General features: G+C 44.9%; 1 protein-coding gene across 2 annotated transcripts in view; it reads right to left on the reverse strand.

The window, feature by feature from the left end:
* The window catches only part of DGKQ (diacylglycerol kinase theta), a 108,843-nt gene that overhangs the window by 39,420 nt on the left and 56,690 nt on the right, over nt 1-12,733 (reverse strand). For both annotated transcript variants that reach the window (XM_056325263.1, XM_056325264.1), the window contains exons 8-10: nt 3,830-3,930; nt 2,106-2,329; nt 1,194-1,284 (exon numbers count right to left, since the gene is read on the reverse strand). In XM_056325263.1, coding sequence (XP_056181238.1) covers nt 1,194-1,284; nt 2,106-2,329; nt 3,830-3,930 — 416 coding nt within the window. The remainder of the gene's footprint in view (nt 1-1,193; nt 1,285-2,105; nt 2,330-3,829; nt 3,931-12,733) is intronic.

Raw genomic sequence — 12,733 nt, forward strand, 5'->3', positions numbered from 1 at the left:
CTGGACGAGGGGATCGAGTGCACCCTCAGTCAGTTTGCAGATGACACCAAGCTGGGGGGAGTGTTGACCTGCCTGAGGGCAGGAGGCTCTGCAGCGGGACCTGGGCAGGCTGGAGCGATGGGCCCAGGCCAGTCGTGTGAGGTTCAGCAGGGCTCAGTGCCGGGTCCTGCCCTTGGGTCACACCAGCCCCACGCAGCGCTACAGGCTGGGGCAGAGCGGCTGGAAAGGGCCTGGTGGGAAAGGGCCTGGGGGTGCTGGGTGACGGCCGGCTGGGCAGGAGCCAGCAGTGTGCCCAGGGGGCCCAGGCGGCCAGCAGCACCCTGGCTGGTGTCCCCAGCAGTGTGGCCAGCAGGACCAGGGCAGTGACCGTCCCCCTGCACTGGGCACTGCTGAGGCCGCCCCTCGAACCCTGTGTTCAGGTCTGGGCCCCTCTCTGCAAGAGGGACGTAGAGGGGCTGCAGCGTGTCCAGAGACGGGCAGCGGGGCTGGGGAAGGGGCTGGGGCACAGGTCTTGTGGGGAGCCGCTGAGGGGGCTGCGGGTGTTTAGTCTGGAGGCTCAGGGGGGACCTTGCTGCTCTCTACAGCTGCCTGACAGGAGGCTGTGGGCAGGTGGGGGTTGGTCTCTTCTCCCAGGTAACAAGTGACAGGACAAGAGGAAACGGCTGCAAGTTGCACCAGGGGAGGTTTAGACTGGAGATTAGGAAAACTTTCTTCACTGTAAAGCATGTTGAAGCATTGGAACAGGCTGCCCAGGGAGGTGGTTGAGTCACCATCCCTAGAGGTGTTCAAATTATGTGTAGACATGGTACTTACAGCCATGGTTTAGTGGGACTTGGCAGTGCTAGGTTTGTAATGGGACTCAATGATCTTAAAGGTCTTTTCCAACCTAAATGATTCTATAGGCAGTGTAGTTACCTCAAGACACAACCAACCAGAAAAAATATCCTGCATGCCAATAATCATTGTGGTCATACATGTAAATCTGCTTGACCCAGAAAAATGGATGGTAACTTCCAGTACAGAGCAACCAGGTCTACCATCAAGACTACAGAAAGTTTTGAGCATCATAACAGTTAGAAGAGATCATCTATCATGAGTGGACTGACCATAATTTTTCTGAAAAGAAAAACATACACAACCCACTTCAGGGTCACTCAGGTGTTACATGGACATGCTTATGATCTTTTGTTTACCTGCCTTCCAAGTAACGGAAGCACTTCTTTGATTACAGTCTGTGTACTGCTATCTTTATTTACTCGTAGAGAAACATATGCCATTCCCACCCTAAAGAGAAAAGAAATACTTATTTTAGGACAATCATTTGACCTATCCTGTGTGTACCTAACTTGGGAATTTTCTATGGGGGTAGGCAGAAATTTGTATTAGTTGAAGAAAGCTGTTCACTGAAGATGATGGCAGATGCAGTATTAGCCCCACACATGAGCAAAGACTTTCATTTCAGGAAACTGGTCATTAAAATTGCAGCACTGCAAATTATTTTCTCCATATACACAGAATTACCTGCACATCTTTCATAAAATTTGGCAATGTGGCTGCATTAGTACAGTGGAAAAGTGTTTAAATTTAATCCCACTGCTCTTAAGAGATGAATAGGTCACCAACCAGTCTTGTTTCCACTGCTAAATATGCTTAAATGTATATTGTCTCACTGGTATATGAAGCAGATTTTTTTTTTCTTAATTTTGTCCTCCTAGTCTCACATCAGAAGTTACACTGAATTCTTCCTACTTACTACGTCTTCCAAAAAACCATCAAGCTTTCAAGTGACGTGTATGTCAGAATTTGTTTACAGATGCAGTTAATGTAACTTTGCATCTTCTTGCCCAAACACACAATATAAATGTGTAAGTTATGCACAGAACATGTTGCACGAAAAGAAACCCATGAGCATGTTTCCAGGCATGCAAATGAATAACGTGTATTAGTCATTCAGAAAAATAAACAGAAGAACGCTGAAATACAGAAGAAACCACATTCTCCGTTATACTTCTGCAACCTCATTAACTGAAACACACCAGGCTAGACAACAGAGGACAAATGTAGTCAAGCAGGGTAACTTCATGATAAAGGAGGAAAACACTCACTTCAGCCAAGCAGGATAAATTCTGATCACTTCCTCATCTTTTGGTTTGGCTCTGATAATCCAAGCTTCAGGAACAGATTCTCGGAATACTGAGCCGAAGTTGCTGTCCTCGGCAGCATCGTTCCTGTTGATAACATCATCAGACAGCAGCGCCTGCTGCGTAAAGGTCTGAAGCTCGTATTCCTGCTGGTCATCATTTATGTAGTATGCCCTCAAAGCAGCCTCCTACAACACAGCAAGATAAATTAACATTTTCTTGAAAAGATATCATTAATACTTGTATAGCCACAGACATCTATCAATACCTCTACTTATGGAACCAACCCTTAACACGTTTTAAGCACAGAATAGTGGAGAAACAGCAGTGGCAAAAAAAAAACCAACCAAGAGCGAAGTTTTGAAAACAAATTTTAGCGGAAGATACACAACGAAAACTTGTGGTGTCAATGAATCTGAACACAGCCCACGGTATTTCTGTCAAATGAAAGTCATTTTAACACCATAGATGAAATGTAAAAATTCAGCACCAATAAAACTACACACACTGCATGCAAAATTTACTCCACAAGGAAATCCACAAATTATACTTCAATGTGCCCAGCTCTGTGTATTGAATCTTCTTACACTAAGGGTTTGCTGAAAATTAGTGAACTTCTCAGCCACAAGGTTGCCCTGAACCCACACACCTGTGAAGAGGAAAGGGCTGTCCTTGGCAGATGCAAGCACTCACAGGAATTTTAACATCCATTACTGGCCCATGCCTGCAGCACCTCTGCTAACACAGACACTGTAGTGGATACAGCCCAGTAAGTCACTTTTGAGAACTGGTATTAATCTGCCCTGGTATTCTAAGTAGCAGCCTGAAAAAATGTGCTTGAAAGGCAAGTAGCACTCCTAAATAAAAGTGTTTTCAGCACTGTACACACTTTTCCTTGAAGATCTTTGACATGCAGAACCATTTTCAAAACTCCTGTTCATTTTGAGTAATCACAATAGAAATCTTAATGAGCCGTAGGTTTAAACTGTTAAAATTCTGATGGAATAACTTCTCCATGCTCCTGTGCCAAGTCCTTTATGACTCTGAGTCCTCACCATGTTCAATTTTACTGTGCACCGCCCCACACTCCCTCTGGGCTTCATTTCTGCACAGCATGGGGGCTCTGCCCAGCCCTGTAAATTAAGGTCTGTACAGAACATTTGGTTTAGTACTAAGTCATGCTTCCACCTCAGATGGAGGACTGGAAAAGCTAGGGAGCGGTTACTATATGACCAACAATTTATTACTCTCACAGCCAAGGAGCAGAGGTAACTATGGCATTCTTCAGTCTTCAAAGCTGATTAACTGAAGTGCAATAGCAGGGGCTGTCCAGGATAAACATCAAACCACTAAACACAACAGAAGAGGAGCAAGATCTAAGGAGCTGATTATCCAGTATTGCTCATATCAGTAAAATCAGACTTCATTGTCACACAGGGAAGGAGAATGACTGCTTAACATGCGATGCGCTGTGGTCTTCTGTTATGCTATAGATATGTAGGCCACCACTTCTTCAGATGCTTTAAAATAACAGCACTACACGAAGAAGTTAAATTACACTGTAACATTATAGCCCTTTACAGATTTGTTGAGTCACATTTGTAAAACTGTTAGCTTTCAACTATTGTAATACACAATCATATGTGCCTTCATCACACTGGAATATTGATCTTCACCGGTTATCTTACCACAACTTCTTCATTTTTTGCAATCCTTGGAACTGAAATCAGTCGAAATTGATTGCGTTTCACTGCATCATTCCCATCAAATATCTTTAATGTTTGTTTACCTGAATGAAAACAATTATTGTATTTCAATAACACACCCCTCAAATCACAAAGCTACCTGAATAGGAAGTGTATAATGGAGCTATTAAAGAATTACTTTTAACCCACAGAAATGTATCTTCATCATAAGCTTTGAGGCAGAGTCTTTGCATTTTAATTTTGTTACTGTTTATTTAAAACAGGGGTACATTTGCTGAGGAAAGTGGGAGGAGTATTTCAAGCATAGTTTTATCCTGCCTTTTGACTTAACTTTTTATACATAACTATACTGCTTGTATTATCACTTCTTCGATCCCAGCATTCCAGTCTCCATTTATTATTGGCGTATTCAACCACCTGAAAACCAAGACAGAGTGCCATCACCTTCAGAACAGCTCCCAAAGCCCTGCCAGTTCTGACAGCACCCCTCTGAAGAAAGTCCTTCCAAGTACCAGGTTAATTGTAAGGGCAAGAGTAGAAAATACAGGAAGAACAGAAAAACTAGAAGCCAGAAGGTACAGCAACTGAAGGGCTCCAACCCTTTGCCGTGTTTCATTTCACTAAAGCCTTACCAAGTCCGTGCTCAAATCTCTGAAAGGGTGAAGAGTTAAGGATTTCAGGTTCACCTTTCACAAAGATGAGTGAAAACTCAGTCAGGTACTGTCCACTGTCTGACCAAGTTTCTGCCTTATTTAAGTGGCTGTTTTAAGAGCAAAGTCAAGTGTAACCAAATTCTCATAGAACAGTCAGTCTTTGAGACGTTCTAAGAACAAGTGAACATTATTAGTCCAATATATGAGTCCTTACTGTCTATGGAAAGGAATCAAGTTAATCCAGACCAAAAAGGACATTCCATCAAGACAAACCTTGTGTCCTCTCCTGACCACATCTTCAGAAGAGACGTGATGAGCTGTTCAGTTTTGCAGGTTCTTTCATGTCTTCCCCAGAGAGTCCATGCTTCACAACAGATTATGACTCTCTTCACAGGGAGAATCTGCCCTTTTTATTGCAGTGTTGGGCTGAGCTGTTAACAAAAGTCACTCTATATAGCACAATGTTACAGATTCTGACCTCATAACAAACCTGTATGCCTGCATCCATCACAAAGTAATAAAACCTACAGAAGCTATCACTTGCAGACCTGAGATGTTAGTAATACTAATTGAAAGCCACATAAACCAGCTGTAACATCGACACAACTGGTTAATCCTGCAGTCTGTTAATACACATTGTAAAAGAGAAAGACATCACATGCTGGAATCTACTTCCATCTTTCTCTGACAGCTTGGAAATACTTTGTAGTACAGCTGAAAGTACTGAAAGCCTTTTGGCCTCAAGTAATTTTGACGTTTAGGTTTGAAGAACCACATGAGCAAACTACCATTGGAGAAGTGAAAAATCAAACCACTCCTAACTGTTGGCTGAAAAAAACCAAGCTAGAAACAGAGGCAGAAATGTGCATCATTGGGTATCTTGATTCTGCAGCGACAGATTACAAAACTGCAGAAAGTAATTGCTTTACAAGGACACTTCAGTGATGCTCTGCTAGCCTTCCAGAGCCACCTGAAACTCAGGTACATCAAGTCTGCTCCACCTACTCCTGTTTCAGTATGTGTTCTTCACTTCAAAGGCAGACACTGTGCATAACTAAAGATTCATCCAATACCATGTTGGAAAACAGCCTTTTTTTAAAGAGACTCTAACTCTCAAAGAAAAATTGTGCTACTTTCATTCTTGTTACCTTGATTTCTCACTATTTTGAGATGTGACAGCTATACTTTTTCATTCTCAACTTGTCCACTTCTTAAGGCCTTTCCTTATTAACAATTCTACTGGGCATGGTACAATGTGTGAGTGAGGACATTCACATTAGGTAACATAAAGATCGAATTGCAGATCAAAGCAATTACCAGTACAGCCTCCCATCCTACTCCAATTCCTCTTAGTCTCCCACAGGACAACAGTTACTATAAAGCTATAAAGCTTTGCTCTTCTTTTGCGTTTATGAAACTACGGTAAACCCTGTATGAAGAAAGAATCTCTTATGTTGAGACCCTGAGGACAGAGCAGGGTTGAAGGTGGTCCATTCCACGTGCCTCCACATTACGAACAGGGAAATGCCAGTTAGCCAGGAGCATAAGGAAAGCTCTGGGACTTTTCTATGGAAACAGTCACAGCCGGGCACGTCTCAGAAGTGTCTGTGCACAGCTGCCCACAACACGGGGCACAAACAGGAGACACTAGAGGTCTGCATGCCATTCCAGGCTGCAGTCTCATCACGCAGAGCTGTTGTGACAGCTCACACCACTGGTGTGCTGCCATGGATAGACACAGGCTGCTGAGGAGTGAGGGGCTGGAACAGTGAGGAGCAGGAGTTTCTGTGAGCCCCTCCACCGTGAGGGCAGTGGAGGCGCTTGGAGCTCTGCCTTGGGAAGGATGGTGAGACAGCCAGAGCTCAGCGTTTATGGGCAGTGGGCAGGCCAGCGTACGGGCCCCATGGCGTCTGGCTGTCACAAACGCCTTAGTTGGGAAGAAGTGGTAGGTAAAGCAGATGATGCCGCCTTGTGACGACTGCAAGAAGCCTCATGTGCAGGCCCTGGGTCCTCAGAGAGGACTTGAGCCGGTGCCGTAGCTGCTGGGGGGAGAAGAGAGCCAAGCATGAGCAACCCAGGTTGTTTCTGGGGTGTGCTGGTGACGGCATGCCGAGGCAAGTGATGAGCCCATGAGGGGAGATGCTCTGCTGGACCTGATTCTTACGAGGGAAGAACTAGTTGGAGAGCTAAAGGCTGGGGACAGCCCTGGCTGCAGCGGCCATGAGATGGTGGTGTTTGGGAGCCTGAAAGGAGGGGAATAAGGCAAAGAGCGGTATCAACAAGTAGGTGTCAGGGGAAGAGACTCTGGCCTGCTCAGGAGCCTGCTTGGAAGACTCCTGTGGGATAGAGTCGTGGAGCGAAGCGTGGTCCGCGAGAGGTAGTGGATTTTCAAGGACTGCCTCCTCCAGTGTCAAGAATGGTCCATCCCAACAATCAGGGAAGAAAAGCAAAGGTGCTAGGAGCGCTGCATGGATGAACAGGAGCTCCTGACAAAACGCAGCCGTGACAAGGAAGCAGGCATGAGGCGGGAGCAGGGAGAAGCGACCTGGGAGGAATACAGAGATGCTGCTCAAAGCAGCATGCGTGGGCTTAAGAAAGACCGCCTTTATTACTGGCGAGTTCAACCACCTGAAAACCAAGACAGAGTGCCATCGGCTTCAGAACAGCTCCCAAAGCCCTGCCCGTTCTGAGAGCACCCTTCCAAAGCAAGTCCTTCAAGCACCTGGCTAACTGTATGGGCCAGAGTAGAAAATACAGGAAGAGCAGAAAAACTAGAAGCCAGAAGGTACAGCAGATGGAGAACTCCAACGCTTTGCTGTGTTTCATTTCACTAAAGCCTTACCAAGTCCGTGCTCAGTCCATGGAGCACAGGTTGCGGCACAGACGTCTCTGAAAGGGTGAAGAGTTCAGGATCTCATGTTCACCTTTCACAAAGATGAGTGAAGCCTCGGTCAGGTACAGGCCACTGTCTGGCCAAGTTTCTCTCTCCTTTCAGTGACTATTTAAAAGCAGCATTGCTGGAGACACGCATGGATGAAGAGGGAGCTCCTGACATTACCATCAGAAGCAGGCGCACAAGAGGCAGAAGCAGAGGTGGGTGAGGTGGAAGGAGTACAGAGGCACCATCCCACCGTGCAGGGGTGGGCTGAGGAAAGCTAAAGCCCACAGGGAGCTGCTTGTGGCAAGGGACGTGAAGGACAACAAAAGGGTTTCTCCAGGTGCGCCATCAGCAAAAGGGTGACTAGGGAACATGGGGGTCTGCTGAGGACTAGCAACGGGGACCTGGTCTTAAAGGACGTGGAGGAGGCTGAGGCTCTGGTTGCCACCTTTGCCTTGATCTTTGCTGTTAGGAGCAGCCAGCAGCAATGCCAAGGCTCCTGAAGACCAGTGGGGAAGTGCGGGGCAAGGAAGACTTGCCCTCAGCGGTGGAGGATTAGGCTAGGGAACATTTAAACCAGCAAGCCCACGGGTCTGCTGCAATGCACCCGGGGGTGCTGAGGGAGCTGCCTGATGTTGTTGCAAGACCACTTTCCATTACCTTTGCAAGGTCATGGTGGTTTGTGCGAGGTTCCCGAGGAGTGGAAGAAAGCAGGCCTTACCTTCGGGAAGGGTGGGAAGGAGGCTCTGAAGAGCCGCAGGCTGGTCAGCCTGAGCTCTGTCTCTGGGGAATGTGATTGAGCAACTAATCCTGGAAACCCATTTTTAAACATATTGAGGAGTGGCAGTTGTCAGCACAGACCTATCAAGGGAAATCATACCTAACTGATACGGTAGCTTTCTATGATGAGACAGCTGGCTGTGAGTGGATAAGGAAAGAGCACTGGATGGTTGTTTTATTTACTTTAGTAAGGCTTTTGACACTGCCTCCCTTAACAGCTTCATAGACAAATGGATGAAGTACAGAGTTGGTTAGTAGAGAGGTGGACTGAAAACTGGCTGTACTGCTCAAATGGTTGTCCACAGAAGTATGTAGTCCGGCTGTAGGCCAGTCACCCATGGAATACTCTTCCAGGTCTTTACAGGGGCCAGTATTGTTTAGCTTCTTCACTGATGACCTAGATGATGAGACAGAGTACATCCTCAGTGTTTGCAGAGGACTCAAGACCGGGAGGAGTGCTTGATAGATATGTGCGCTGCCATACAGAGGGACCTCAACGGCTGGAGAAATGCAGCACCAGGAACCTCACAAATTTCAACACAGTGAAATGCCAAGCCCTGCACCTGGACAGATATAACCCAGGCAGCAGTCTGACTGGCTGTAAAGCAGCTTGTCAGACACACCCTGCGGGTCCTAGTGGACACCATGTTGACCATAAGCCAGCAACATAGCAAAGGTGACAAACAGCATCCTGGACTGCATTAGTAACAGCATTGCCAGTAGGCTGACAGAGATGATTATTTACCTCTACTTTGCCTTTCTAAGACCTCATTGGTAGAGTTGTGCCCAGTCCTGGGCTCTTCAGTACAAGAAAGGCATGGATGTACTGAAGCTAAGGCAAGGAGTGCACATGAAGATGATGATGGGACTGGAACATCTCCCATATGAGGAGAGGCTGCGAGAGTGGGGAGTGTTCATGCTGAAGAATGAAGGGCTGGGGTTGGGGTGGGTTCTTATCCATGTGTATAATTAATTGATGGGAGGGTGTACAGGTGAACAGACAAGAGGAAATGGGCACAAATTGAAACACAAGAAATTACATTTAAACCTAAGAAAAAACTTACTGTGAGAGTGGAACAGGTTGTCCAGGCAGGGTTGTGAAGTCTCCCTACTGGGAGATATTCAAAACCCAACTGGATGCGACCTTGAACAAACTACTCTGATTGACCCTGCTTGAGCAGGGCATTGGCCTAGATAAATCTCCACACTGCCCTTAGTACAAGGGATGCTTGTACTAAGAAAGAGACAAACAGAATAAGTAAGATCCCAATAGTCTGGGTTGGAAGGGACCTTCAAAGATCACCTAGTCCAAACACCCTGACATGGACATCTTTCACTAGATCCGGTTGCTCAAAGCCCCATCCAACATGACCTTGAACACTTCCAGGGATGGTGCATCCACAACTTCCCTGGCCAACCTGTTCCAGTGTCTCACCTCTCATTGTAAAAATTACTTTTTTATGTCCAATCTAAATATACTCCCCTTCGTCTTAAAATGCTTGCCCCTTGTCCTGTCACTACAGGCCCTGGTAAGAAGTCTCTCTACATCTTCCTTATATACCTCCTTTAGATACTGAATGGTTGCAACATAAGGTCTCCCTGAAGCCTTCTCTTCTCCAGGCTGAACAACCCCAACTCTCTCAGCCTTTCCTCACAGGAGAGGTGCTCTAATCCTCTGGTAATTTTTGTGGCTGTCCTCCGGACCTGCTCCAACAGGTCCACGCCTTTCCTGTGCTCAGGACTCCAGAGCTGGATGCAGGACTCCAGGTGGAGTCTCACCGGAGCAGAGCAGAGGGGCAGAATCACCTCCCTCAACCTGCTGGCCACGCTTCTTTTTGTACAGGCCAGGACATGGTTGGTTTTCTGGGCTATGAGTGCACATTGCCAGCGCGTGTCCATTTTTTCACCCACCAGTACCCCCAAGTTTTTCTTGACAGGGCTGCTCTCAATCCCTTCATCCCCCAGCCTGTACTGACACTGTGGCTTGCCCTGACCCAGGTGCAGGACCTTGCAGTTGTCCTTGCTGAACCTCATGAAGTTCACATGGGCTCCCTCCTCAGTCCTGTCAAGGCACCTCTGGATGGCATCCCTTCCCTCCAGTGAATCAACCGCATCACTCAGCTTGGTGGCATCTGCAAACTTGCTGATGGTGCACTCAATCCCACTGTCTCTGTAACAGTACTGGTCCCAGTACAGACCCCTGAGGATCATCACTGGTCCCCATCTGGACATTATGCTGTTGACATAATCCCACTGTTGACAATCCCACTGTCTGTCACTGATGATGATAGTACATAGCAGTGGTCCCAGTGCGGACCCTTGAGGGACACCACTTGTTACTGGTTTCCACTTGGACGTTGATGTGAAAGCACAAAGGGTTAAGCAGGAAGCAAAAGAACTAAAAGCCTAGATGAAAGTCCAATTGAAGAAGAAAAAACCCCCGCCTTTCTAAATTATATCTGCAACATGATAGGGCTTTGGGCTTCTGGTTTTGCATGTTTATTTCTGGCTCCTTTCATGAATGATGACCTTTGGAAACAGAGCTCTAATTTCCTCTTTCCTATATGACTATTCCTTAAGTACTCGTTTGAAAGAGTAGTTAGCTGAAACCTTTTACACCTGTTTAAGAAAAAAAATCTACAGAATTTCCATATGCAACATACACTCTTTACAACAATGGAGAGTGAATTATTCTACTGGAGAAGGGAGCTTGGGGTATATGATACAATACATTGGGACTTTTCAAGCAGTTTTGTTTTTTTTAATAAAAAAAACAATATTACCAGGTTGATTTGGCTTTTCAGTTTTTAAGTTATTCAGTTAGTGACTGTGTCTGTTGTCAATTTTATTTCAGTCACAATAGAAGGAACATTTGAATATCATCCACTCTCACTTCTAAAGCATCCTTGAAACTCTACTGCCATTACATGGAGACTATAGCACACATCAGAAAGTGATCCACAGCTTTAAATCGTGCTGGATTAGTGTCAGGAAAAGTGAAATTTTACAGAACAGATTTCTGTCAGAGTGATCTCCATGGTGACTTTAGCATAGACAAATTTTAACCAAAAAACACACTGTGTCTTGGATGACTTCTTTAGGGCTGACACAACTTGAGAAAACACAGCAAACGCTGATTACTGACAGCACAGTTGATGTTCTGAGTAGAAACTTTCATAACATTATCAAAATCTCCACTGTTTTCTCTAGCAATCCAGAGGGTAGACAAACATCTGAGAATAAAAACATTCATCCAAGTTTTAGTACTTGTTTTCATTCGAACTGCCTTTGTAGTCTGCTAGCTGGACTGAGAGAATCCCTAGCAATTTTAACCACAGATTTTTTTAATGAGCTCTCCACTTCGTATGATCAGCCAAAAGTTGGCTTGACTCCTAAAATAAACTGGTTTGCAAGGAGGAGTTAAGACCTACAGACCAGTAGTAATGTCCTAAGCCCAAGTACATTCCTTAGCTAAATACACAGTATGCTCTAGTCCTGCTTTCCTTAAGGTTAATATGATAATCTGTCACACAAAACAAGCTTAATTTATCAGTGTTTATCACTGTCCTCCTCACAGGGGTCAATTTTACCGCAACCTGATGAGACATGGCTTTCTTGCACATGAGTGTCTGGGGACACATTAACAAAAGAAGAAACACCTATTTTCTTGACCACAACCAGTCAGGCAGAAAACCACTTCCCAGCTGATTTAAGTATATATCTGTAACATGAAAGTTAAAGGCTGTCTTATGCCAGTCTGATTTGTTGAACTAGCCTTGGAAAGAAGCTCAACTATAATAAATTTTAAAGTTAAAGAAAGCTCTTTCTCCCTCCTGTTCCAATTTTTAAATATTAAAAAATTATTCAATTATAGAAGGGAAGTTCACATACAACGAGTTAGTATTAAAAAAATCTTGCTAACATGCAACATATGCACATACCATATGTTAGTATTCAAATGAGTTACTATTTGATCCATAATACTGATATGTCACTGCCAAATGCCTTTTATCTTTTCCTGTTGGATCAGACTACACAGTATCAGGACTTTCTCCTGAAAAACACATTACTTTTTTTCTTATTATGGCATACTGAGTTGAAAAAAACCCCGTTCTTCATGCTTATGCTTTTCAAGAGGAAAACAACTACAAAAATGTCAACTCCAGGCATAATTTACCAAACTATGGAATCTGATTTCAGAAGCTAAGATACCCAGTTTTCCTGGGAAAAGGATAAACAGCATTTGAGGAGTCCAAAGTTCATGCCCTTTGACTTCCAAATCCCTACAGACAGGGCATAGCTTCTGAAAAGACTTATGTGCAGCTTGTGGCAGAGAGAGGAAAATGATGTAGTCCTAAATATTTTTGCCACTGAAGAAAGCTAGAAGCCTACACCAAACATACTGGTGGAATTTACTCTTAAAAAGACTAAATTCTAGCAACATCATTTAGCAAGAACCATTCTTCCCAGCAAAACCTGTGCTATCCACATGCTTTCTGCTCTTTCCCTAGTCACCGCTACTTCAAATTACAACAGTGTGGACTGGTAAACTTTCGTTATCCACAACCTACAAAG

Source organism: Falco biarmicus, chromosome Z, assembly GCF_023638135.1.
Source record: "Falco biarmicus isolate bFalBia1 chromosome Z, bFalBia1.pri, whole genome shotgun sequence".
NCBI classification, from domain to species: Eukaryota; Metazoa; Chordata; class Aves; order Falconiformes; family Falconidae; genus Falco; species Falco biarmicus.